The sequence below is a fragment of the Muscardinus avellanarius genome (genome assembly GCF_963383645.1).
Source record: "Muscardinus avellanarius genome assembly, chromosome: 9".
NCBI lineage: Eukaryota > Metazoa > Chordata > Mammalia > Rodentia > Gliridae > Muscardinus > Muscardinus avellanarius.
In genome coordinates, this window is record NC_137795.1 from 30,646,829 (window position 1) to 30,674,585 (window position 27,757).

Genomic DNA, 27,757 nt, shown 5'->3' on the forward strand with positions numbered 1-27,757 from the left:
TGTGTCGCCATATCTGTCAAACATTTATTTATTTATTTATTTTCGGGTCTGGGGATGGAACCCACGGGCATTTTACCTCTGAGCTACAGCCCCTGCCCTATTTTTTATTCTTTATTTTAAAACTGAGTCTCACTGAGTTGCAGAGGGCCTCACTAAGTAGCTGAGGCTGTCCGCGAACCGTGATTCTCGGGTCTCAGCCTCTTGAATGCTGGGATTACAAGTGTGCGCCACCACGCCTGGCTTCTGTCAAACATTTTTATAAAATGAGATAAACAGGTATTGTCTTGCTAAAGTGAATTTAACATTTTTTTGTTGTTTCCTTCTAAAAATCTGAAGGGAAGATGTGTGAAACAGAACATGTCTGTTCTTGCACAGCGCGATTCTAGGTACTGATATATGCGATAAAAAAGATCAGATCAGGCCAGCTAATTGCTAAGTACTCCTTCTTTGAATTGCACAAAGATCAAGATATGTGCAGACTCCACAGCATCAGTGCACTGACTGTGCATTTACCAACTTAAAGTACATGCCTCGGTTTCTCAGGAGTTCCTCATGAGTTCCCTGTTCCTTCACTTTCCCCTTGTGTAGAACCACAATCAGATCCGCGTTCTGTATTGTCGAGAGCCTGTGAGCCACCACCAGGCACGTTCTCCCTTTCCGGGCTTTGTCAAGGGCATGCTGAACCACCTGAAAGAGAGAGGGATCAGTGACTGCCGGTTAGGGTTAGATATTAATCAGCGTGCCCCAGTCAATTAATATAATCTAATACCATTCTTTGCTTTATTTGCTGATCTCCAAAGGAAGTGCCCTACTTTGTGAAATATTTATCTTGCTCAATAGAAATCTAGAAAAAATAAGTGTGGATACAGCAAGGCTTTCAATTGGGAAAGTATTTATGTAAATGAATGAAAACGAAATGGCTGTATATATAAGAAAAGGTCTCTAAAAACCAAGCATGAGCATGTGTGGTGGCGCACACTTGTAATTCCAGCGCTAGGGAGGCTGAGACAGGAGGATCGCACAGGTTCGAAGCCAGTCTCAGCTACTGAGTGAGGCTCTCGGCAACTTAGTGAGACCCTGTTTCCAAATAAATTATATAAAAAAACAGGCCTAGGGGTATAGGCAGGAGGTAGAAAGCCCCTAGGTTCCACCCCCAGTAGCACAATAAATAAATAAATAATAAAAGACAAGCATGGTGCCACACACCTGTAGTCCCAGTACTTGGGAGGTTGAGACAAGAGGATCGCAGGTTTGATGAAAGCCTCAGCAACCCTGTGAGAATCTCAGCAACTTAGGGAGACTCTGTTTCAAAAACAAAAAAAAATTTAAAAAGGGCTAGAGTGTGGCTCAGAGGTAGAATAACCCAGGGTTCAATCCCTTGTGCCAAAAAGCAGGGACCTGTTTTGATACTGAGACAAAATTGAGTGAGAAAACTTGTGCAGACACGAGATGCTCTCTGTCCCAGCTCTCTTCCACCAGGGGCAGGTTTTAAAGGCCAAAGCCTTCATTAGAACAAGTGGCCTAGGACTACAATTCTTTCTTCCCCAGCTGCCTGTTGTGGCTTCCGCGGCACCACGCTCTCATATTTGGTATTATGTTTGAGATGGAAGAAGAGGATGTTACCTTTTCATTCTCATTATCAAGCGCCGAAGTTGCCTCATCCAACAATAAAATTTTTGGTTTTCGGAGCAGAGCCCTTGCAATAGCTATTCTTTGTTTCTGGCCACCAGAAAGCTGTACTCCTTTCAGTCCAACTTGTGTGTCGTATTTCTATTACAGGAACATGCAATTAAGAAAGCAAGACTTGGTTATTTAAATTAGCATGGCATCTGTGGATGAGAACCATCTAAATATTTCAAATTTTGCTACTCCGGAAAGTTTGTGTCCCAACAAGTGCTGAGATCTATTCTTGGGCTTAGTTGCAAATAAATGCTAAATGATCAGTAAACACTACCACCTCATTTATATAGCTAATCTCATCCTAAACAGCAGGCCTTTGCCATTACGCTTCTACATGGAAATTTTTAAAATTAAAGCAAAAAAAAAGAAATTGGTAAGAAAAGGTCTCCAGTAAACACAAATCCTTTTCTACTAAGTGATATTAATTCAGGCAAAAATGACTCAAAATATTTAAAAACAAGCAGGCCATCCCTGGGTTCCTTTGCTGTGGCTCCTGCAGTACCCTTGTGGCTGCATCCCTCAGACACCAGGGTGCAGTCCTCAGGAGCACCATCTTCCCGGAAACCAGCCAGGCTGGCATTGCGCAACAGTGCTCTCGCCCTCTCAGGCCGCCAGCTGCCCAGGATGACATGTAGCGCTTCACAGTGTTTCTGTGGTCCCCTACGAATAATGCTTTTTCTCTACTGTTTCTTTCCTTGGAAAGGTAAAGGAAGCTCCACTCATGCTGAAACCATCACAATTGGTCAGTTCAGCAGGGGTAAGCAGGTCCTCGGCTGTTCTCTGGATTGTTCCATTGACTTTGCTTCTGCTCACACTGTGTTCAGTCTTTTTTTTTTTTTTTTTTTTTTTTTTTTTAGAGGGGTTACTGGGGATTGAACGCAGGGTTGTTCTACCTCTGAGCTACACTCCCAGCCCTTTTTATTTTTTATTTTGAAACAGGGTCTCACTAAGTTGCCATTTATTGGCCTCAAAACTGTGATCCTCAAGCCATTTGTGGGGCACACACCTGTAATCCCAGTACTTGGGAGGCTGAGACAGGAGGATCACAGGTTTGCAATCCTCCTGTCTCAGCCTCCCAAGTACTGCGGGCTTTCTGCAACTCAGTGAGGCCTTCTGCAACTCAGTGAGACCCTGTTTCAAAATAAAAAATAAAAAAAAGTCTGGGGGTATATGTTGGCGGTAGAATGCCTCTGGGTTTCATCCCCAGTACTGCAAAAACAAACAAACAAACAAACAAACAAACAACAACAAACCCATAACAATACCCAAAAAACTGCAACCCTCCCCCCTCCTGTCTCAGCCTCCCAAGTGCTGGAATGACAGGTGTGTGCCCCCACGCCCAGCCACACTGTTTTCTAGTACCCTTGGCAGTTGTCTAAGTAACACAAGACACTGGAACCAGCCAAGAATGTGTGGGAGGATCAGCTCCACTGAGAAAGCAAGCCCAAGTGCAGAACCTTCCACAGCTGAGTCCTGTAGCAGCGCGTCCCAGGAGATGCACTCGGGATTCATGTGCAACCAGTTCCTTTTCTTTTATTGCCTCAGAGGAGCATGAATGAGCTGCCTTTCCCTCCACACCTGCCGTTGCCAGGTGTGTGGCAGATGGGCGTCCACGGCCTGGGACATAACCTCAGAACAAAGGTATCTGCTTCACCTCAAAGTTTACTTTTTAATTTAAAATACAGTTTCTTGCTTTATATTAAATAATTACCAGAGGCTAGAAAAAGGATCCTTTCTAAAGTGAATGTTCTATAGAGAACAGCCTTTAGCTGTCTCCGTGATTTATCTGGAGGTTAAATATCAGGCAGTCAAGAACTTTTGGAATTTGGAACTGATGATAAGATGTGGTCTTGCAGCTGGGTGTGGTGGCGCATGCTTGGGATTACCCAGTACCTGGGAAGCTGAGACAGGAGGATTGTAGATTTGAGGCCAGCCTGGGCAATTTAGGGAAAACTTCTTTTAAAATAATAAGACTGGAGGTGCAGCACAGAGGCAGTGGCCCTGGGTTCAATCCCTAGTACCACCATCACCACCACCACCAAAAAAACCCCCAAAACCAAAAACCAAAAGTAAATTGACTTGCATATTTGTTGTCCTGACTGTGTAAGACAGCAGAATTGGCTGGATTAAAACCAGCCTCTGCGCCGGGCGTGGTGGCGCACGCTTGTAATCCCCGTGCTTGGGAGGCTGAGACAGGAGGATTGCGCAGGTTCGAAGCCAGCCTCAGCTACTTAAAACCAGTCTCTGCCACCACTCTGGAGTTGTTTGGATAAGCAAACAAAAGGCTACCTTTAACAAGCAGTTCTTTTTATTCTTTAAAACTTGGGCATGTTGTTTCTCTGTCTAAAAACTCCTCGGTAAAACAGGTGGGATGGTGCACGCTTGTAATCCCAGTACTTGGGAGGCTAAGACAGGAGGATCACAGGTTCGGGGCCAGCCTCAAATAATTAATGAGGTGCTTAGCAACTTAGTGAGACCCTTCTTCCAAGTAAAGAATAAAATGCGGTTGAGGGTGTAGCTCGGAGGTAGAACACCCCAGGTTCCATCCTCAGAACAACAGCCTGGCATATCAGGACCTTCACATTTAGTCCTTGCTTGTATTTTGGTCTCTTCCCAATTCCTTACTCTTCACGTTTCTGCTCCAGGACTTAAAAACCTCCACTGAACACCTGAAACGCCTTCACGCGTCTGCATCCCGCGTGCTCCTTGTGTCTGCGATGGACGGCTCCGCCCCGCTGCCTGGTGAGCCTGGCTCAGTCTTCCTGGCCAGTTCCAAGCAGCATCCTTCGCGTGGTCTTCCCTGCGCCTCGCTCGCTGCTCGGTGCTGATTCCAGCACACATTTCTGCCCGGTCTCGCGCACGTTTCCTTTTTCACTCTCTTTTCACAGACAGTCTTGAGCCAAGTCCTGGAAATTTTACTTATAATAGTACCTTTTAAGTCCCTCTCCTTGTTTAATTTTGCTTTATCCTTACTAATTTAGAGTTCAACACTTAACCCTGGAAGGATCTCCTAAGCAATCCCCAACTCCTGTCTCTATGTCACTCTGTTTTGTCCCTTACATTGCTGCGAGCTGAGCAATGTCAGTGTCCGATTCCACACTCTTCCCTCTTTAGAGCCTTCACTTGAGCCGGCCGTGGTGGCGGTGAAATCCCCGCGCTCGGGAGGCGGAGACAGGAGGATCGCACAGGTTCGAAGCCAGCCTCGGCTACTTAAGTGAGGGTCTCAGAAACTTAGTGAGACCCTGTTCCCAAATAAAGTATAAAATAGGTTGGGAGCATAGCCTGGAGGTAGAAAAGCCCCTGGGTTCCACCCCCAGTACCACCAAAATAAATAAATAAATAAATAAATAAATAAATAACCTTCACTTGATCTTTAGTGACTGTCAAGGTTAGGATTTCTTTGCTTGCTGCTTAAGTTGTACCTTAACGTGCTTAGGGGCATTCTACCTCCGATCTATACCCCCTCATCCCTAGCCCTGTTTTATTTGTAATATATGATACTGGGGTTCCTGGAAACCCTTCTACCTCCGGGCTACACTCCCAGACCTATTTTTTAATTTTTTTTTTTTTAATTGGAAACAGGGTCTCTTAAGCCAGCTCGGCTGGCTTCGAACCTGCGCGATCCTCCTGTCTCCGCCTCCCAAGCGTGGGGATTACAAGCGTGCGCCAGCCACCACGCCCGGCCCTGTTTTATTTTTTGAAACAGGGTGTTGCTAGTTTGCCCAGTACTTGCTGAGGCTGTCCTCAAACCTTCGGTTCTCTTATCTTAGACCCCCACGTACTGTGATTCCAGGTGTGCGCCACCACATCTGGCTACAAGGCTCACTTTGTTTTTCTTTCCCAAATACCTAGCTCAGAGATGTGACCGGTGCCTGAGTGTGACGCCCAGCGGCACTCCCAGCTGCGGGCTTGCTTTGGGCTGCCCTTCTGCTATGAGGAGTGCTGGGGTACTTGGTTCCCCTAGAGCCCTAGGGGAAACACTAGAATCATGGTCAGCAAAGCTTCTCCACTTCCCTTCGGTACATCACAAAAAAAGTCCAAATTAAACACTGGTTTTTCTGTCTGACTTGAATTTATTTACCTGCAAAATACATTGTACTTCCTGTGTTTTATTTTGAAACAGGGTCTTGCTAGGTTGCTGAGAGTTTCACTACTTGCTGAGGCTGTCTGCAAATCTGGAAATGTAGCTTAGTTCTGCGTTCCCAGAAGTGCGTGGGCAAGTCGAGCAGGTGTAGCATGCCTGTAATCCCAGTATTTGGAGGCTGAGACAGAAGGGTCGCGGGTTCAAGGACAGTCTCAGTAATCTAGTGAGACCCTCGGCAACTTATTAAATCCCTGTTTTAAAATAAAAATAATAAAATAAGGCTGGAGGTATAGCTCATAGGTAGGATGCCCCTGGGTTCAATCTCTAGAGAATGGCTGCTCCCCTAACCTGGCCACTCTGTAAGAGGGCAGCCTTGTCCTATGCAGAATAATAACCCTAGGCACTTAAGAACATGGAAGTTTCTAAGAATTAATTAGTTAGCTAATTAATTAATTATGTGGTACTGGGCGTTGCGCCCAGGGGCATTTGACTTCTGAGTACAGTCCCAGACCTTTTTTTTTTTGTGGGTTTGGGGATGGAACCCAGTTGACCTCCGAGCTACACCCCCTGCCCAGTTTTTTATTCTTTATTTTGAAACAGGGTCTCACTGAGTTGCAGAGGGCCTCACTAAGTAGCTGAGGCTGTCCGCGAACCGGGATCCTTGGGTCTCAGCCTCCCGAATGCTGGGATGACAAGCGTGCGCCACCACGCCCGGCTGTCCCAGGCCTTTTTTACTTTTACTTTTAAACAGGGTCTTGCTAGGTTGCTGAGAGTCGCGCTACTTGCTGAGGCTGTCTTCAAATCTGTGGCCTCCAAAGTACTGGGATTATAAGGTGTGCACTCCCACGTCCGGCTAGAATTTACATTTTTTAATAATTTTATTCTGGCATCATATTTCTTTATTTTCTTATGGTTCTACATATTTGGGGAAGAACAAATGATATGAAGGTAAACTAAAGTTAAAACACTGAGAAGTAAGCTATTCCTTTTTATTTTTCAGGAAATATCATCTGTATTTTCAAGGTCTATTATTAAAAATTAGCACAACAAATTTCTGCAGTATGTACTTTTGAGTAAATTTGAGAAATACTGTCATTGAAAGAATGAAAGACAGCCAGGCGTGGTAGAGCATGCTTGTAATCTCAGTATTTGGGAGGCTGAGACAGAAGGATTGCAGATTTGAGGACAGCCTCCGCAAGTATGAAACTCTCATTAACCTATAAAGCAGACAACATTTTATCATTCATAAATTAAAATAAACTGTCAGAGCCGGGCGTGATGGCACACGCTTGTAATCCCAGCATTCGAGAGGCTGAGACCGGAGGATCGTGGTTCGCAGACAGCCTCAGCTACTTAGTGAGGCCCTTTGCAACCCAGTGAGACCCTGTTTCAAAATAAAGAATAAAAAAAATAGGTCTGGGGGTGTAGCTCAGAGGTAGAATGCCCCTGGGTTCCATTCCCAGTACTGAAAATAAAAGAATAAAAAAACAGGGCTGGGGGTGTAGCTCAGAGGTAGAATGCCCCTGGGTTCCATTACCAGTACTGAAAATAAAAGAATAAAAAAACAGGGTTGGGGGTGTAGCTCAGCAGTAGAATGCACCTGGGTTCCATCTTCAGAACCACCAAAAAAAAAAAAAAAAAAAAAAAAAAGTCTCATTATAAACATTTGTTTCTAACTAGAAGAAAATATTTCTATTTTATGTGTTTGTGTGTGTGTGTGTGTGTGTGTGTGTGTGTGTATTGATACAAACCCTCAGATATTACAAGCACTTAAATTGTCACTACAGGTCTCCGTGCACGGCTGTGCTCTACAACCCTTGGTCTACAGTCTTTTTTACAGGCAGCCAAGACTTTTCACTTTTCTGAGATTTTTGCCAGCTGTACAGCCAATACAGAGGTCAAGGGGACAAAAACAACAGGCGAAGATCTCACAGGAGTGAGGAGGGGAGACACCAACCAAGTGAATAAGCACCCAGGCGATTTAAGTCTAGGATCCGTGCCCTGAAGACAAAGTGACTGGAGGCGGGAGCGGAGGGGACTCTTCCAAGCTGGGAACCTCTGCAGGGAAGACATCCTCAACGCTGACCTTTGAAAGGACTTGGAAGTCCAGAAGCTGCTATGTAGAAGCCAGGGGATGACAGGTTCTGGCTGAAGAAACAGCACAGGCAGATGTCCCGAGGCAGGGGACCAGTTGGTGTGATCATGAGACAGAAGAGGCCCGGGTGCTGAAGCAGAGTGAGCAGGTGGTGAGGCCGGGGCTGGAGAGGGGCCGGCCAGAGCGCAGAGGCCTCAGGACACAGGAGCCTCGACTTCCTTCTAAGTGCGAAGGGTTGCCACCAGGCAGTTTTAAACAGGGGAGGGACACGATCTACTTTATGTCATTTATTTATTGTGCTGCTGGAGGTTGACCCCAGGGGCATTCTATCTCCTACTTCTACCCCAGACCTTTTTATTCATTTATTATATGCGTGCGTGTGTGTGTGTGTGTGTGTGTGTGTGTGTGTTTGTGTTACTGGGGGTGAAACCCAGAGGTTTTCTACCTCCAGGCTATACTCCCAGACCTATTTTTTATATTTCATTTGGAAACAGGGTCTCACTAAGTTGCCGAGAGCCTCACTAAGTAGCTGAGGCTGGCTTCGAACCTGCGGGATCTTCCTGTCTCAGCCTCCCAAGCGCGGGGATTACAAGCGTGCGCCACCACGCCCGGCTATTATTTATATTTTAAAACGGGGCCTTGCTAAATTGCTCAGGCTGGCCTCGAACCTGTGATCTTCCTGTCTCAGCGTCCCAAGTACTGAGGTTACAGGTGCACCACCTCACCTGGCCCTGCCTTATGTTTTAAAGGATGACTCTAGTTGCTCTGAGGAAGAAGAATTAGGAAGGGACAAAACGGGAAGGCAGATTACAAGGCTGCTGCAGTGTCCAGAGGGTGACAGTGGTGTAGACAAGGCAGGGTGTAGACAGACAGAAGGCGAACTAAGAAACTTTGGCCTTGGAGAAAATAACGTACTGAAAATCTCAATCTTTGCTGTTTACATCTGACATAACAGTTACGCTAGATGCTGGCAATAAATAACTTGTATGATCCATTGAATCCATAGATACAACTGTAAGGCCCAGGAACTGTTTAGGTTTACTCGGGAGCTTTGTCGTTCAAGATTTCAGCAACATTCTTACCTCGGGGAGACCTTCGATGAAAGAGTGGATATTTGCTGCATTTGCAACCTCTTTGATCTCATCTAAGGGCACCGCCCGGCTGTGATCACCATAGGCGATGTTCTCAGCAATGCTGCAGTTGAAGAGCAGGGGCTCCTGAGAGACGATGGCTATTTGGGAACGGAGCCACTGTACATTCAAATCTTTCGCATCTACGCCGTCAAACAGCTGCCGAGAGCAGAACGGAGGAAGGTATGTTAAGATCTGACAGCCGTGTCGTGTTACCGTTCACTGTGTTCAGACAAACAAATCATAACAAGAAAGTTAGGAATTCAAGCTATTCCAAAGCATAGTCACTCAAGGAAGGCTCATAAATCATATGTTGTATAGAAGCAACAACATATAACTTGTTGAAATGCCGACTTCAAGGTTTTTTATTTTATTTTATTTTATTGCCGTTTCTAGAAATGGCCATGTATTCCAGAGACCTGCTCTGGGCCTGGAGGAAACCCTGTGCTCTGTCCTGAAGCCAAAGGGGAAATGACCAGTCTCTCCATATTGAAGTCAAATGAGGAAGCAGGTGTAGAATATTAGAGCGGTCCTCATGTAGAGACATTTAGCACACACCACGTGTGTTCACATGGACACAACAACGTTCATGAGCACGCTTACGGTGGGAAGGGGACTCTTCACGAGCCAGGGAGAGGGTAAGACAAAGCTCCTGCCCTCTTATATTTTAGCAGAGACGAGCAGGCGATAGACACACTAGCAAATAACTCAGTGTAGTCAGAAGAGGTGCCAGGAAGACAGGGTAATGGGATAGAAACTAAGGCAGTGGAGAGAGTGAAGTTGTGTGCATTCCTTCCCCTCCTCCTCTTCCTCTTCTTCCTCTTCCTCCTCCTCCTCTTCCTCTTCTTTCTCCTCCTCCTCTTCCTCCTCTTCCTCCTCTTCCTCCTCTTCTTCCTCTCCCTCTTCCTCCTTTCTCCTCCTCTTTCCTCTTCCTCCTCCTCCTCTTCCTCCTTTTCCTCCTCTTTCTCCTCCTCTTTCTCCTCTTCTTCCTCCTCCTCTTCTCCTCTTCCTCCTCCTCCTCTTTCTCTTCCTCTTCCTCCTTCTTTTCCTCCTCTTCCTCCTCCTCCTCTTCCTCCTCCTCCTCCTCCTCTCCCTCCTCCTCCTCTTCTTTCTTGTACTGGGGGTTGAACCCAGGGTATTTTACCTCTGAGTTACATCCCAGCACTATCAAACCATCACTCACTCACTCAATCAATTTATTTATTTTGAAACGAGGTCTTGTTGAATTGCTGAGGGTCTCACTAAATTGCCAAGACTGCCCTTGACTTTGTGATTTCCTGTCTCAGCTTCCCAAATACTGGGCTTACAGGCCTGTTCCACAATGCCCAGCACATGCATCTTTTTTTACAGGGTTGTCGAAGAAGGCCTTATGAAGGGGCATTCAGACTGAGACATGAATACTGAGAAGCAGCTAGCAACAAAGATAGAGGAAGAACATTATAGGCAGGGGAACAGCAAGAAAAAGTCTCAAGGGTGTGTCTGCAGAGCATGTGAGATTGGCAAGCAATCAGTGGGCAGGATGATGGGGAAGGGGGCACTGCTGGTCACAGAGGACTTGCATGGGGTGGACACTGCTTTATTTTAACTGCACTTGGAAACCATCGGTTTCTAAGAAGGAGTGTGCTGTGCTGCATCCAAATAGATGAATGCTAGCTAGCTACCTCAAGGGAGTCATTTTGGACAATTGTGTTTTGCAAATATTCATTGAGATTTTATTTCTAATTAATTAATTAATTATTTAGTACTGGGAATTGAACCCAGGGGTATCCTACCTCTAAGCTACACCCGCAGTTCTATTTTATTCATTTTAAAAATTTTATTTATTTATTTATTTATTTGCAACAATGAGGATGGAACCCAGGGGCATTCTACCTTTGAATTACATCCCAACCCTATTTTTTATTCTTTATTGTGAAACAGGGTCTCACCGAGTTGCAGAGGGCCTCACTAAATAGCTAAGGCTGTCCGTAAACCATGATCCTCCTGTCTCAGCCTCCCAAATGCTGGGATTATAAGCGTGCGCTACCACACCCGGCTCTTATTTTCTTATTTTTAAGCAGAGTTTCACACGAGGTTGCTGAGAGTCTTTGATGAGACTGTCCTTGAACGTATGATCTTCCTGTCTCAGCTTCCTAAGTACTAGCTCATGATCTTTGACTTTTAGGAACTGATTTTTTAATATATATGAGGAAAATTTGCACATGTGAAAGAGAGCGAAAGAGAGAGTATGTTCCCAGTGGTTGTGGGGGAAAGAGCAACGGGACTCTAGAATGTAAGGTATTAGGATAGAAGGTATAGTAAGATAAGTGAGAGGTAAGAAAAAGAATCCTTGGGTTCGAAGAAGGGAGAAGTGGCAGGTCACATCTTTCTGAGGTCAGGACACCCAATCAAGCCTCAGTTGTGCACTGGGGCTTGACAGCCTGGGCAGGGATGGCCAGCAAGAGCTGCAGCAGCAGCCTGAGCCAAGGAGGAGAGGAGTGCCGTGATGTGGACAGGAGACAGCCCTCCACACCCAGGCGCTAGAAGAATCCCATGAGAACAGCTGAAGAAGCTTCTGGTCATTGCATTCAACTTCAAAGTCCCGCCCTTCATTTTGGTTCCTGGTTTACTCTGACTTCTTAGTTAAGGGTTAGGATAGAGTCGTTTGTTTTTAAACTTCTGATTGTTCGTCCTAGGCAAGCCTGCGGAGGATGCGTAAACCAAGTGAGTGCTTAGGAATCAGCCCAACTAGGTGTAATATGTATACCCAGTCTCACCACTTGTCCTCTGGCGGGGTCGTAGAATCGCTGCAGGAGCTGGACAGAAGTGGTTTTCCCACAGCCGCTGCTCCCAACAAACGCCACGGTCTGCCCCTTCTCCACACGGAGGGAGAAACCCTGGAGAATGAGGACATCCGGGCGACATGGGTAGAAGAAAGAGACCTCTCGGAACTCCAGATTCCCTTCACATGCATCCTGTGGAAGGAAGTCGGCAGCGTTGGAAGACTGTCACACAGGAGGCGCCCTGGCTGAGTGCCCCTGAGTGGTGCACGTTTCCACCGCCTTTAAATTCCCAGCACCAAGTAACCTCTGTGGAGCTGCTGAACCAATGCTGGTTTCCATCACTGTGTGTGTGTGTGTGTGTGTGTGTGTGTGTGTGTGTAGGCGTGCACACACCAGATCCTCATGAAATATATGTAAAAATGTTATTTTGTAAATTGGACTGTACTTTCTTTTTTTTTTTTTGTGGTACTGGGGTTTCTGGAAACCCTTCTACCTCTGGGTTACACTCCCAGACCTATTTTTATACTTTTTTATTTGGAAACAGAGTCTCTTAAGCCAGCGAGGCTGGCTTCAAACCTGTGCGATCCTCCAGTCTCCGCCTCCCAAGCGGGGATTACAAGCGTGCGCCACCACACCCGGCTGGAACTGTGTTTTACAGTTAATGTTCATTATGTTTTAAATTCTGATTTGTCGTCATTTTTGACTGGTCATTTGGCAATGACATTTGCTTAAAAGTTTAGCTTTCTAGCCAAACATGGGGCACATCAGAAATCCCTGTACTTAGGAGGCTGAGATAGGAAGATCACAGATTCGAGTTAGCAATGAAGCAGGAATCCGTTCCAAAAACAAAAAGTAAAAAAAAGGGGGGGGTCTGAGATTGTATCTTAGAGGTAGAACACCTCTGGGTTCAATCCCCAGAGCTATAAATACATGCACACACGTACACACACACACACACACACACTTTAGTTTTCTATGTTTTAAACTCTTTCTGATTTTCCTTCTGGAAAGTATGAATACTTATTTTGACTGTGATGTATCTTTTTTGGTACTGGGGATGAACTCAGGAGAATTCTACCTCCAAGCTACACTCCTAGCCCTATTTTATTTTTCTGTTTTGTTTTGAAAACAGGGTTTTTCTATGCTGTGAGTCAACCTCAAGAGATAGCGGAGGCTGGCCATGAACCTGCGATCCTCCTGTGTCAGCTTCCCAAGTCCTGAGATGACAGGTGTGTGCCATCGTGCATGGCCTGTGGTGTATCATTGAGCATTCTGTTTTGAGAATTTCAAGATCATTTTTTTATTCCTGCCAATGACAATGAGCATTCCTTTAATAATTATGTAGCTCTCATGGTACTGTATTGTTTAAAAGTGTCATACATGTAAATCTACTATTAAAATTCTAGAGGGAAAAAGTTTTAAATGCATATTTTCTTTTAAGTATATATGTAATAGTTATTCTTATCTTAAAATTTAAAATATCCAGAAAAGTCTTAAATTGAAGATATTCTTGCATAAGATTATCATTGAGAAACTTATTTGGAAATTATTGAATTATCTCTTATTTCCCTTTTAAAATTCAGTCTTTCAGAGTTTGTTGCTCAATTTGTGTGCATGTCATTAAATATATTTCTTTTCTTGAATCTCCAGACACTTTTCCACTGAGATACATCCATAGCCCTTTTTATTTTGAGACAAGGTCTTGCTAACTTGCCCAGGCTGGCCTTGAGTTTGTAATCCTCTTGTCTTGCCCTTCAGAGCAGCTGGGATTGCAATCTTCACCACTATATCCTGGGGCATTCTACCTCTGAGCTATACCCCAGCTCCATTTTATTTTAATTTATTTTATTTTTACAGTACTGGGGATAGGACCCTGGGACATTCTATCTTCAAGCTACACCCCTACTTTTTATTCTTTATTTTGATACAGGGTCTCACTGAGTTGCAAGGGCCTCACTAAGTAGCTGAGGCTGGCGGTGAACTGCAGTCCTTCTGTCTCAGTCCCAAATGCTGGGATTACAAGTGTGTGCCACCATGCCTGGCTCTTTTTATTTTTATTTAGGGTCTTGCTAGGTTGGTGAGGGTCTCACTACTTGCTGAGGCTGTCCTTGAACCTGCAACCCTCCTGTTTTGGCCTCCCAAGTGCTGGAATTACAAGCATGCACCACCACACTCGCCTCCTAAATTCTTTTATAGGAACTTTTAACTTCTAATATTAACAGAACTATCTTTTCCAAAGTTGACATATAATGCCTTCATTTCGTAAGTGGACACTTAAAATCATGGCTGTGCTTACTGGTTTCTTCCCTTTTTGACTGCAGCTGTCTATGGTTGGCTTCTTTTCCAGCAAAGCAAAAAGGTGTGCAGCTCCAGATCTGGCTTTGGAGTATTCAGGTGCCCAAACAAGTGCTTCTCCAATGGCCATCGCTCCATATGCGATTGCAGTAAACACTCTATCAAAAGAGAAAACAGTCGCATCTTATCAAGGTGTGGTGGTGAATGCCTTGGGAGGCTGAGACAGGAGGCTTGCAGGTTCAAGATCAGCCTCAGCCACTTAGTGAGACCATTTCAAAATAAAAAGCGCTGTGAGTAGAGCTCAGAGGTAGAACACCCTTGGGTTCAACCTGGATACCTAAAAAAAAAGGTTGGATATTATAATCTCTTCTGTAACTTAGACGTCAGATACTGAATCTTGTTGGTTTCATAAAGATCAGGCATAGTATAAAATATAAAAAGAACTAGCTTACCAGAATGTGCAATCCTAAAAGTACTATACTTGATAATTCTATAAAGTTAATGCATTATTAGTACTAATATTCACAAAAATTGTTCAAAGCTTAAAAGACCATTTGAAAAACATCAGAAGTGTCTACTGAGTGTAGGTAACATGATCAGACTTTTTTTTTCTTTAAACTAATTATTTATAATTTGGTGGGAAATCAGACTGAATCAGACTGGTCTCGGAGTCAGCAGATGAGGTGGAAAGATAATTGGGTTGTCATTCTGGAGACCTGGATGCTAAACTCAAAGAGCGTTTCAGAGGTTGGCGACAGAGAAAATAGCTTCTTACTGAGAAAATAGCTTCTTACTGTGATTTGAAATGTGCTAAATATTTATGTGTCCTAAAATCTCCACCGCTAAAGTAATTTTAAACATTGGGCATAAGTTGCCAGAGGCTAGTATCCTTGTCAGGTCTTTCTTTGTTTTTGTTTGTTGTTGTTGTTGTTGTTGTTGTTGTTGTTACTAGGGATTGAATCCAGGTGCATTCTACCTTTGATCTACACCCCCAGACATTTTTTATTTTGAAACAGGAACTTGCATAGTTTCTGAGACTAGCCTTGAACCTGTGATTCTCCTGTCTCAGCCTCCTGAGAACCAGGATTCCAGGTGTGCATGCACCGCCACTGCTGGCTGGTGCCTTGGATCTTATGGAATGTTTTCTTATACATGATATCATTTGATCAACTGGGAGATACACAGAGCAGAACCTCTTTTCATTTAACCAATGAGGAAACACCAGTTCAGAAAAATGATGCAGTTGGCTCAGGATCACGGAGCTGCACAACTGCTGGGTTGGAATGTAGGCCTTTCTGCTGTTTCCTCCTACATAGTTACAGGTTGGGATTTGTTTCCCCATCTTAGAATCGTCACAGGTCCTAGACACCTGCTCTTCTTTGGTTTCTCTTTTTTGATTCCTTTGAATGATCCCTTTGGAGACAGGATCCCTTTGGATGATCCTACCTCAATCTTGTTCTCTATTCCTGGCTGTCTCTGAGAAAAGACCCAGGCAGAAGTGGGGTGGCTGTCATTGCCAGAAAACAGGGAAGAAGTCTTTGCTGTTTTCTTTGATTTAGCTAAAGCTGGTTGGCTTTCCCAATTATAATGATAGAACGCACAGTCCTCTCATGCCCAGCCTCCTCGAGCAAGATGCAGTGGAGAGCCTGGTGTGGTGGCACACATCAGTACTTGGGAGGCTGAGACAGGAGGATCCCAGGTTTGAAGCCAGCCTCAGCAATTTAGTGAGGCTCTCAGCAACTTAGTGAGATCCTGTTTCCAAAAATAAAATAGAATAAAAATAAAATAAAATAAAATAGGGCTGGGTGTGTAGCTTGGAGGTAGAGTATCTCTGAGTTCAATCTCCATACTACCACCAAAAAAAGAAAAGAAAAGAAAAGAAAAAAAAAAGATGGTAGTGAAGGCCTTGTGGGCTTCTTTCTATCCCTCATTATTTTGAGGTATCAACCAACTATTTTTTTTTCTTTTTTCAGTACTACAGATAGAACCCAAGGCATTTTACCTCCAAGCTACATCCCCAGCCCTATTTTTTATCCTTCCTTCCTTCCTTCCTCTTTCTTTCTTTCTTTCTTTCTTTCTTTCTTTCTTTCTTTCTTTCTTTCTTTCTTTCTTTCTTTCTTGTGGTACTGGGGTTCCTGGAAGCCCTTCTATCTCCAGGCTACACTCCCAGACCTATTTTTAGATTTTTATTTGGAAACAGGGTCTCCTAAGCCAGCACACGCAGCTGGCTTTGAACCTGCGCGATCCTTCTGTCTCCACCTCCCAAGTGCGGGGATTACAAGCATGCGCCACCACGCCTGGCTTTATTCTTTATTTTGAAACAGGGTCTCACTGAGTTGCAGAGGGCCTCACTAAGTAGTAGCTGAGCCTTCTTTGAACTGAGATCCTCCTGTCTCAGCATCTCAAATACTGGGATTATAAGCATGTACCACCATCCCCGGCTCTCAACCAACTATTAATATTTTATTGAGAGCCCACCTAAGTTGTTTAAATTGCTCTTTTGGGTGATAATCACATTTAATATCATAAATCCAATATTATTTTCTATCAAGAACTTTAGCTAGCCATACACCTTTCATCACACACACCTGTAATCCCAGGACGTAGAAGGCTGAGACAGGAGGATAGCAGGTCCCAGGCTATCCTTGTCAATTAGACCCTGTTTCAAAATAGAAAGTAAAATCAGGCTGGGGCGTGTAACTCAGAGGTGGAATGCTCCTGGGTTCAATTCCCACACACACACACACAAACAAACAAACAACCTGCGTTTAGATTTTAGGAGAACCAGGCCACAAGCCCTGGGCTTGTCTGGCTCTGCTTCTTGGGCAGTTTTCAAAGTGGTGGCTTTTATTATTACTATATTTACTATCGTGGTTTGATCCTCTCTTAGCTATCTGCTGAAGGAAGTAACTCAAAGAGATAGAGGAAGGCCCTGAAGGAGGATATGGTGAGTTACAGAAACCTCTGCTGAGCGCTAGTAGTTTCTGGAAGATATTGCAATGAGCTAGTTAGAAACCAGCCTTGCAGTGCTAATAGTAAAATGGGACAGGAGAAAATTAGCTTACTTCATATTTCTAAAACTGTACATTCGTAGTAAAGTAAAAAATTAGCTTTCGTGGCTTTAAACAAGGGAAATGAGTGTGTTTTATTACCTATGTGTATATGAGAACCTAAATAAGAGTTTTTACAAACTCCCCCTAATCCCTGGCTGCAAGGCAGTGGAATAAGATATTATCACCTTATTTTAAATGCTCATTTCAGAAAAACTTCTATAATGAAAGAGATGAAAAGAGACAGTTCTTATCACAAGGCACATGTTGCTTTTTTTTCTTTTTTGAGGCTTTTCCATCTAAACAGCCTTGCTGATGAACAAATGAGTACATTAAGACTGACATTCAACCCCCTTTGTGGAGTCTTCTTTCCAAGGTACACTGTCATTCTGAAAGATAGAAATTATCCATGCCTGCAGCTATTAATTTTTAAAATACATTCATATCTTATTGGGCAAATACTACATCTTTAACAAAAGACTAAAATATGACTTCCCAACTTTTACATCATGCTGAGGGAGTTCCTGGTGGTGACTAAAAAGGAGTCTCTGAGGTCTTGGGCGTGGAGAACAGTCTGGGGCGTAGACCCAATGCTCACATTTCTTTGAATATTGTCCTCAGATCCTGAACACTGGAATAATCTGGCATGCTCGATTAACTGTAGATTCCTGCTGTCCACCAGACTTACAAATCAGGCTTTGTGGGGCGAGCGCCAAGCATCCTCAGTGTGTGTGTGTGTGTGTGTGTGTGTGTGTGTGTGTGTGTGTGTGTGTGAGGGATAATGGGAGTTGAACCCAGGGGTGTTCTCTTTCCGAGCTACACCTCTAACTCTTTTAAAATTTCGTTTTGTTTTGAAATAGGATCTCATTAGGTTGCTGAGACTGTCCTCAAATCTGCAGTCCTCCTGTCTCAGCCTCCCAAGTACTGGTATTACAGCTGCATGCCACCATGTTATCTGATTAGAAAGCTATCTGTCACCCTAAATTCTGGAAGTCAGTCTTCTAGGCCAAGGATAATTTAGTATGTCTTAAGGGATACTTTTTGAAAACAAATAGTTTTATTGATGCATTGTTGGTGTGTTTCCCTCCAGATCCACCCTGCTGTTCACCCCTCCCCTACACCTTAGTGAGATTGATAGTGACATATCTTCATATATAGACATAGCATTTTTGCTTTTTTGTGTGGGTCTGGGGATGGAACCCAGGGGCATTCGACCTCTGAGCTACAGTTCCTGCCCTATTTTTTATTCTTTATTTTGAAACCGGGTCTCACTGAGTTGCAGAGGGCCTCACTAAGTAGCTGAGGCTGGCCGCAAACCGTGATCCTCCAGTCCCAGCCTCCCGAATGCTGGGATTACAAGCGTGTGCCACCACGCCCAGCTAGACAACGCATTTTATCATAGCATTTCTCTTCCCCATGTTTTTCCACCTCTCTCCCATACCTTTTCCACTATACCACTTATCTAAAGTCTCTCTCCTTGTTTGTCTAAAGTCCATTTTGTTTCCTATATTCTCTTTAGCTTCCAAAAACTTATCGCTAAAAACAAATAACCCACTGCGTGTGGTGGGAGGCTGAGACAGGAGGATCCGGGTTCGCAGACAGACTCAGCTACTACTTAGTGAGGCCCTTGGCAACGAAGGAAACCCTGTTTCAAAACAAAGACTAAAAAATAGTCTTCTGGGGGTGTAGTTCAGAAGTAGAATGCTTCTGGGTTCCATCCCCAGTACTGCAAAACAAAAACAAACAAACAAAAAAACTAATAAAAAATAGAACAGTGAACTGAACAGACACTTTTCAAAAGAAGAAATACAAATGACTAATAACTATATAAAAAATGTCTAACATCATTAGAATCAGAGAAATGAAAATGAAAAGTACATTGAGATTTCATCTAACTCCAATTAGAATGGCAATCATCAAGGATGCAAACAGTAAGAAATATTGGCAAGGATGTGGGGAAATAGAAACTCTTGTTTTATGGTACTGGGGAAGGAACCCAGAGACATTTTACCTCCAAACTACACCCCCAGTTCTATCTTTTATTCTTTTTTTAATTTTTTTTTTTTTTTGCAGTTCTGGGAATGGAACCCAGGGGCATTCTACCTCCAAGCTACACCCCCAGCCCTATTTTTGATTCTTTATTTTGAAACAAGGTCTCACTGAGTTGCAAAGGCCTTCACTAAGTAGCTGAGGCTGTCCACAAACCACTATTCTCTGGTCTCAGCCTCCCAAATACTGAGATTACAAGCATGCGCCACCATACCTGACTCTATCTTTTGAAACATGGCCTCACTGAGTTCCAAAAGGGCCTCATGCTGTCAGAGAACTGTAATCCTCCTGTCTCAGCTTCCCAAATGCTGGGATTACAAGGGAGCGCCACCACGCCTGGCCGGGAAATAGGAACGCTTAAACACTCTTGGATGGGTTGTACATTGGTACAAACACTACAGAGATGAGCATGGAGGTTCCTCAAAAGGCTAGGAGTGGAACCACATACCACCTAGCTATAGCACTTCTTAGTATCTTTCCAAAAGAAATAAAGTCAGAATACTATAGTGATATGTGCATACTTATGTTTATAGAGCACAATTCACAATAGCCAACTTATGGAAACAACCTGGGTGTTCGTCAACAGAAAAATGGATAAAAGAGATATGGTATCTATACACAATAAAATTTTACTCAGAGCCGGGCATGGTGGCGCACGCTTGTAATCCCAGCATTCGGGAGGAGGATCGCGGTTCACGGACAGCCTCAGCTACTTAGTGAGGCCCTCTGCAACTAATTGAGAACCTGTTTCAAAATAAAGAATAAAAATAGAGCTGAGGGTATAGCTTGGACAGGGAATATTCCTGGTTTCCACCCCCAGTACCAAAAAATAAAATATTCAAAAAAATTCAGGAAACATAGTAGACCTGTAGGGGAAAAGATTTTGTATTGAGTCTTAGAATGAAAATATTTAATAAAAATATTTAATAAAAATATTTAATAAAAATTTTTATTTCCCTAAAACTTAGGGAAATAAAAATAAGCAGGTCACCTGTTCTATGTTAAGATCAACCCAACTCTGGATAGTCAAATATTTGGAAATGTAAGAATTATCAAAAACCTTTTTTTGCAGAAATATTCTATGAAACTCTGGCTGAGAAATATAACAACAACAACAGAAACAAAAAACAAAAACAATAAATTGTCTACTAAACAAAGCCTCTGGCATGAATGTGAATTTCCAACTCAATGATTTTGGGCAAATATCGTAATCTTTTCTGTCTTAAGTTTTCCAATCTGTAAACTGGGACTCATATTTCACAGGATAGTTCAGTACTGAGTCCTCAGTACTGAGCGCAGATTACTCAAGGTGTGCTGCTGTAGTTATTACAAGCACTGCAGTGGCCCGCATCGTGGGAGCACTCTTTCAGGAAGCATCCTGCTTGGCCTCCATCTCTGGTCTGAAAGTCATTGGCAGTGGAGCAAGATGGCGGCCAAGTAAGATCCTTTTGTGAGCTCTTACCACAGAGACACCAAGTTGAACAGCTAACCACACATCAAACTGCCTTCCCAAGAGCTAGGGATATCTGGTGAGAGACCACAGTGCCTGCTTTCAGCATAACAAGGTGAAAAGCCTGAAGAAGGCTGGGGGGAAAGAGTTGCCCAGGTCACACCTCCCCAACTCCAAGCAGCCCTCTGGGAGGGAGCTGCCTCCAGCTTTGGGGAGGGAAAGAGAATGAAGTCCAGGCCTTTGACTTGAAATCCAGTGCTGGGCAGAGCCCCTCCACCCTGCCCCAGAGTCCTGCACGGTGAGCTGCTAGAACTGTCAGGTCAGGGCTGAGAGGGCTGCAGGTGTGGGGAGCAGGACTCCACTTTCTGGGGAGGGGGCAGGACTTTGTCTGGAGCCAGTGCCAGGCCCACTATGGTGAGACCCAGCACCCAGCAGAAATCCCAACTGCAAGCTTAAGCTCACAAATGGAGCCTTTAAAGTGGCCGCACCTTAGGCAGAGACCTGTGTGCCGTGGGACACCCCAGTCTCACCTGCATCAGTTCCAGCCTTGGAGTAGGCCTGAGGCTCCCCAATCTCCTCCCTAGCCTGTGCAGGCCCCTGCAGCTGTGAGACTCAGGTGCGGCCTAGTTTAGTGTCGACCTCGGTGGTCGAGGGAGTGTCTGTACCACCAGTTCCCTCACCTTGGGTAGCACACAGCTGTTGCCAGGCCTGCTCTCGCAGACAAGGCTCTAGAACTTCCCTGACACCACACAGAGACTTTGCACTCAGGTGGGAAGGACTGTGCTTCAGCCTGCATCACTGCCAGCTGCGGCATGGGTGCACCCAAGACAGTGCAACTCCTTGTGGCTGTGAGATTTGGGTACAAAATGACTTAGCATCATCAGCTCAGGAGGCCAAGGGACTGCCTTCACCGATATTACCCAAATCTCAGGCAGCAGAGTATGGTACAAGATACCACTCACAGCAGGTAGGTCAGCGTGGTAAGCACAGAGCTTTGCCTTGGGCTGCTGGGCTTGTGACAGTAACACTGGATGGATCCTAGTGGCCTCCACTCCCAGGTCTGCCTGTGGACAGAGCCTCTGGAAAACTCCAGTGCCAGGGGCAGACATGTGCCCATCTGTCTGACTTCTAGCTAGCATCACCTGAGGCTGGTTGCAGCAGACTTGGGCCCCCAAGTTCTCCTTAGCAACATGCAGCCCACAGCAGTGTGCATCTTGGTTCTACTGTGTGTGGTGCTTGTCTTGGTGGCTATGGTAGCCACAGGTGTGACACAGAAGCTGGGGCTGGTCCATCCATGGTGACTCTGCTCAGAGCCAGATAAAGTCTTGTAGTGTAGACCACAGGCCAGTAACTGTGGAGGAGGCATCTGGAGCTCCCTCAGCTCAGGGAGTAGTTTGTGGGGATAGCCTAGTCTTGCTAGGTATTATGATTCTACCGTGCCTGGCTTGGCCGATGTTATTTATTAAGAATGGTGTCCGGCCAGGCGTGGTGGCACATGCTTGTAATCCCCGCGCTTGGGAGGCAGAGACAGGAGGATCGCGCAGGTTCGAAGCTAGCCACGTGCACTGGCTTAGGAGACCCTGTTTCCAAATAAAAATGTAAAAATAGGTCTGGGAGTGTAGCCCGGAGGTAGAAGGGCTTCCAGGAACCCCAGTACCACCAAAAAAAAAAAAAAAAAAAAAAAAAAAAAAGAATGGTGTCCTAGAGACTTTAAAAAGATCAAAAGTTTAGATATTTGGGGGGAAGAGAACTTTGAGAAACAAAATTGAATTCTGTTTGGAACAAATTAAAAGAGAATTAGAAGCTAGGTGTGGTGATGCACACTTGTAATCTCAGCACTTGGGAGGCTGAGATAGAAGGTTTGAAGCCAGAATCAGCAACTTAGCAAGGCTGGCAGCAACTTAATGAAACCCTTTTTCCAGATCATAAAATAATTTTTTTTTTTTTTTTGGTGGTACTGAGGGTGGAACCCAGAGGCTTTCTATTTCCGAGCTATATTCCCAGACCCATTTTATATTTTATTTGGAAACAGGGTCTCACTAAGTTGCTGAGAGCCTCACTAAGTAGCTGAGGCTGGCTTCAAACCTGCGCGATCCTCCTGTCTCAGCCTCCCAAGTGCGGGGATTACAAGCGTGCGCCACCACGCCCGACCATAAAATAAAATTTTAAAAAGGCTGGGGATGTAGCTCAGAGGTAGAATGCCCCTGAGTTTAATCCCCAGTAACACATATAAGATAAAAATAAAAAGTTCTTTTTTTTTTTTTTTTGGTATTAGGAACTGAACTCAGAGGCATTCTACCTCCAAGCTATACCCCAGGCCTGATTTTATTTCTTATTTGGAAACAGGTCTCACTAGGTTGCTGAAAGCCTCACTAAGTTGCGAGGCTGGCTTTGAACCTGCGATCCTACTATCTCAGCCTCCCAAGTACTGGAATTACAAGTAGTGCCACTACACTCAGCTTAAAAATAAAAATAAAATAAATAAAAGAGTATTAGAAACCCAAATGAAGTTGTTTATTAGGTAGTTAGATAAGAGTCTGATGTTCAGGGGCAAAGGCAGAGTTAGAAATACAGAGTTATTAGGACAGAAGTGGTATTTAAAATTGTCAGATGGGATGAAATCACCAGCGAGAATGTACAGATGAATGGTCTGAGAGCCCTAGAGCCCTCTGACACACAGAAGCCCCTCAGAAAAACAGGCACCACTAAAGGAAATGAAGGCAGTGGGCCAGTGGCAAGGGAGGACATCCTAGAGAGGCCTGGGAAAGAAACTGTTTCAGGAAGGATTTGTCAAATGCTACTGAGAGGCCAGGCGTGGTGGCACACACTTGTAATCCCAGTACTGGGAGGCTGAGACAGGAGGATTTCAGGTTTGAAGCCAGCCTCAGCAACTCAGTAAGGCCCTTAGCAAATTAGCAAGACCTTGTTTCAAAATAAATAAATAAATAAAATAAAATAGAGCTGGGAGTGTAGCTCATAGGTAGAATGCCCCCCAACCCCTGGTTCCATCCTCAGCAACCCAAATCTGCCCCCCAACACATGCTACTGAGAGATCAGGTGATAGAGGAGACTGGAAAATGGAGAACAGGTTTGTGATCAAACTTGTGGAATATAGCCAAATTTTAAGTTTAGAAATGCTTGTATTATGTGTGAGCAAAAAAAAAAAAAAAAAACAAAAAAACAAAACTGGCTGATACAGGGTGGGCCTATCGACCCACCTTATATTAATAATAAATTATTTTATATAATTATATTAACACACGCTATGTTATATTAATCAACAAACCAATTTTTGTGATTTTAGATTTAGTTTCGTGTTAACATGATGAATTAGTCTCACTGTAATCAGACTGAAGCCCAAGACTGCCTGTATAATTGTGGTTTACAGCAATGCTATCAGTGATTTATAGGCCAGAGAACAAAGTAAAACAGGGACCTTGTGTTTTTCCGTTGAGATTTTAAAGACAGATACTTCATTGTACAAGGGAATCAGTCTTCAGGAAGCTGCTGAGTTGTTTCCTGCTAAACTGCTAAATCTTACCTCATAGTCAGGTAAGACTCAGGAATACTGGGTTGGTGAACTATGAATTGTTTTCTTATCAGGGCTTATCAAAGAAATTCCCTGGGAATCTCAGTTAATGCTTAATAAAATAAAAAAATTTCACATAAGTAGAAATTAAAAATTACTTCAAGTTATCCTGAAAATTTGGCACCAAATGAATTTTAGCTATTTCCTTAAATTGAGCATATCCCGCAGATTGTGATGGTGCACACTTGTGATCCCAGTACTTGGGAGGCTGAGATAAGAGGATGGAGCAATTTTGAAGCCAGCCTCAGCTACTTAGTGAGGCTCTCAGCAACTAAGTGAAGCCCTATTTCCAAAAAATATATAAAATAGATTGGGGGTGTAGCCCAGATGTAGAAAGCCCCTCGTTCCATCCCCAGTACCACAATCAATCAATCAATCAATCAAAAAATCATATCCCCAAAATACAAATATGTGTCTCCAGCAAGGTTATTTAAAGGAACATCCTGAGACACAGCAGGTCATACTCAAAGAGGAGTTCCCAAAGTCCACTAAGTGGCAGTATCGTGGAACAGGTAGAATCTCCCAAGTCATTGTTCAGAATAGGCTGCCCTTGTGTGGATGGGAATGTGTTAGTGGGCTTGTGAAAATGAAACCTTAAGGTTTTTTTTTTTTTAGTCCAATCATGTATGAATTTTCTCTGCCTGTATGTGTTTAGCAATGAAATTCAGGATAAATTGGCAATTGATTTTTGAGTTCATTCTGAACTTCCTATTTCTTATATTGTAGAATTAGGAAGCCCAGAATTAACGCTCAAAATTAATTTTTCTAATTTCAGTTCATTGTATTTAGGGGTTTCTATAAAGTAGAGAAATTTATAACTATGTGAGCAGAGTTCCAAAATATGAGCTTCAATAAATGTTTTGGGGAAAAGCTGCTTCACTGGTGACCACGATCGGTTCCAAATGTGATTGTTTTGAAGGGATCATTCACTTCCGTATGCTTTCTGCTTGTTTGTCTTCCTGGAGCATTTTCTTAGTAAAAAAAAAAAAAATGAATCTTACTGATTTACAGTCAATTTTTTTTTGTGTGTGTGTGTGTTACTAGAGATTGAACCTAGGGGTGTTCTACCTCCAAGCTATGCTCCTAGCCTTATTTTATTTTTTATTTTGAAACAGGGCCTTGCTAAGTTGCTGAAGGTCTCATTATATGGCTGAGGCTGGCCACAAACCTGTGATCCTCCTGTCTCATGCTCCCAAATACCGAGATTACAGATGTGCACCATTGCACCTAGCTTGCAGTCATACTTAAACCAGTTTCCATACTTGGCATTTTATGAAGTTCTCACAAATTCCCAAGGGAATGGATGGATGCCTAAAGCATTATTTTCCCATATCCCATCAAAAGAATCAGCAAGCAATGCATTTGTGTGTTTAACTCAGATTATTTGGATTATATGGTATTTTACCATTAGATATTTAAAGAATATTGCTATAGATGTTAAACAACAAAATTAGCTCGATCATCATTCTGCAATGTCAATGTATATCAAAACATCACATTGTACCTCATAAATTCATAACACATACAATTATTGTCAATTAAAAACAAAACAACATACATGTATATGTATATTTAAGTGTTCTAAGTGTTCCTTTCCCACAGATGTGATTTACATAATAATCTTCTGTAAACTGGACACTTCTGGGTTAATGTGAGCATAGCTCACTTACAGGTTCTGTGCATTTGCGTAACTTACATGAACATGCCCTGTGGCGTCATTCTTCCAGCTTGAACTAGAAAGGCTCCAAACCGAAACCCCGCTGCATAGGCAAAGTACACAAAGGCGTGGCTGAAGGCATAACAGCTTCCTATGATCTGTGCTTTCTTCAAGGTATTTCTGTAATGCAAAATTTACCAAATAGTGGGGCATGAATTATAGCAAGGTCAATTTCATAAGTGTAAAATAACAAATATAGAGGCTGTTGAAATGTGATAATTTAGTAAATCTATGTGACTTGTTTTCTTTACTACCAAGAATTATTATGGAGAAGACATATGACATACTGATTTTCCTAGTAGCTATATATTCTACAGTTTGATGTAATAAGGTTGCTTTTACTTACTTAACCTCCCTTCCTTTCTTTTCTTTTTGATTTTTTGTGGTACTGGTGATAGAACCAAGAGGCATTCAACCTCTGAGCTACATTTCCAGCCCTATTTTATTCTTTTATTTTGAAACAAGGTCTCACTAAGTTGCAGAGGGCCTTGCGAAACTTCAAGACTGGCTGCAAACCTGTGATCCTTCTGTCTCAGCCTCCTAAGTACTGGGATTACAAGTCTGTGCATGGCTGTTTTTAAATGAATGGACAAAGTCTATGAAAGGGTAATCTAAAAGATTTGATTTACCGGCACTTAGAAGAAATAGTCTCCAATTGCCTTGTATAATCTTGCATTGTTAGAATAAGGAATAGCCAGTAAAGTGTGATCTCAGCCACAAGCATGAGAGGTGCAGAGCACAACGCTGTCTTTCAGATAAAGTCATACAAAGAGCATCACTGAGTCAGTGTGATAAAGAGTCTAACAAGCATTCTTGCTCGTTTTAAAGTGCAAACTATCCTAGAGATTTAACGTAAAGGAGTGAGCAATCCTGTCTTCTTTCTTGAATATGTTATTTCCTGGATCTTCACTCAGGAAAGTAGAACAAAGGTGCACACTTAGGAGAGATGGTAAGTGGTTACGTGGAAGCCTACAGTCTTTATTGTGGCTGTGCTTGTTCTTGGTTATTCTTTATTTCCTCTTGGTGAAGTCATGAGAAATTACGATATGCCATTATTAGGAAAGATTCCAGAGTAAATGCATTGCCAGGAAGACCGCGGGAGTCACGGGGGAGCACTGATTTTAGGGAGTCAGTATGAATCTATAGGTACCTGTGTTGGGTCTGAAGAGTCTCTTCATACATTTGCTCAAAAGCTTTTTCTCTTGTTAGTGACACAATCGTACGTATATTCTCCACAGCTTCAGTTGCTATCTTATAAAAAAAACAGGACAATAAGATAGAGAAATAGACTTAATAATGTTTAAGCTTTTTGGGGTAGTGAAAGTCACTTATACAAGGGACATAGTGTATACATCAAATCGGTAAGTTTACTTGACAAGTATTCTTTCTTTCCTTTTCTTCTCATAAAAATATACTATAATTACATTTTAGGATGGGTATGGTGACGCACACATGTAATCCCAGGACTTGGGAAGCTTTAACGGGGGCGGGGGGGCACAGGTTCAAGGCCAGACTTAGCAATTTAGTGAGACCCACTGCAGTTTAGCAAGGTCCTGTTTCAAGCCGGGCCTGGTGGCACACACATGCTTGTAACCCCAGCATTCAGGAGGCTGAGACAGGAGGATAACGGTTTGTGGCCAGCCTCAGCTACTTAGAGAGGCCCTTTGCAACTCAGTGAGACCCTGTTTCAAAAGAAAGAATAAAAAATAGAGCTGGGGGTGTAGCTCAGAGGTAGAATGCCCCTGGGTTCCATTCCTAGTACTGCAAAAAAAAAAAAAATCTCATTTCAAAATAAAATACATAAATAAGAAAATAAATAAATAAATAAATAAATAAATAAATAAATAAATAAGGCT

At 43.4% G+C, this 27,757-nt stretch overlaps 1 protein-coding gene across 1 annotated transcript in view; it reads right to left on the reverse strand.

Moving 5' to 3' along the window:
* Nucleotides 1-489: 489 nt before the first annotated feature.
* ABCB5 (ATP binding cassette subfamily B member 5) overlaps nucleotides 490-27,757 on the reverse strand; it is a gene marked incomplete at both ends in the record, with an annotated part of 120,129 nt that continues 92,861 nt past the window's right edge. Inside the window, 7 exons of the mRNA XM_080701175.1 lie at nucleotides 490-687; nucleotides 1,624-1,770; nucleotides 8,942-9,148; nucleotides 11,746-11,943; nucleotides 14,048-14,204; nucleotides 25,881-26,021; nucleotides 27,052-27,152. Of these exons, the coding sequence (XP_080557301.1) occupies nucleotides 490-687; nucleotides 1,624-1,770; nucleotides 8,942-9,148; nucleotides 11,746-11,943; nucleotides 14,048-14,204; nucleotides 25,881-26,021; nucleotides 27,052-27,152 (1,149 nt within the window). The remainder of the gene's footprint in view (nucleotides 688-1,623; nucleotides 1,771-8,941; nucleotides 9,149-11,745; nucleotides 11,944-14,047; nucleotides 14,205-25,880; nucleotides 26,022-27,051; nucleotides 27,153-27,757) is intronic.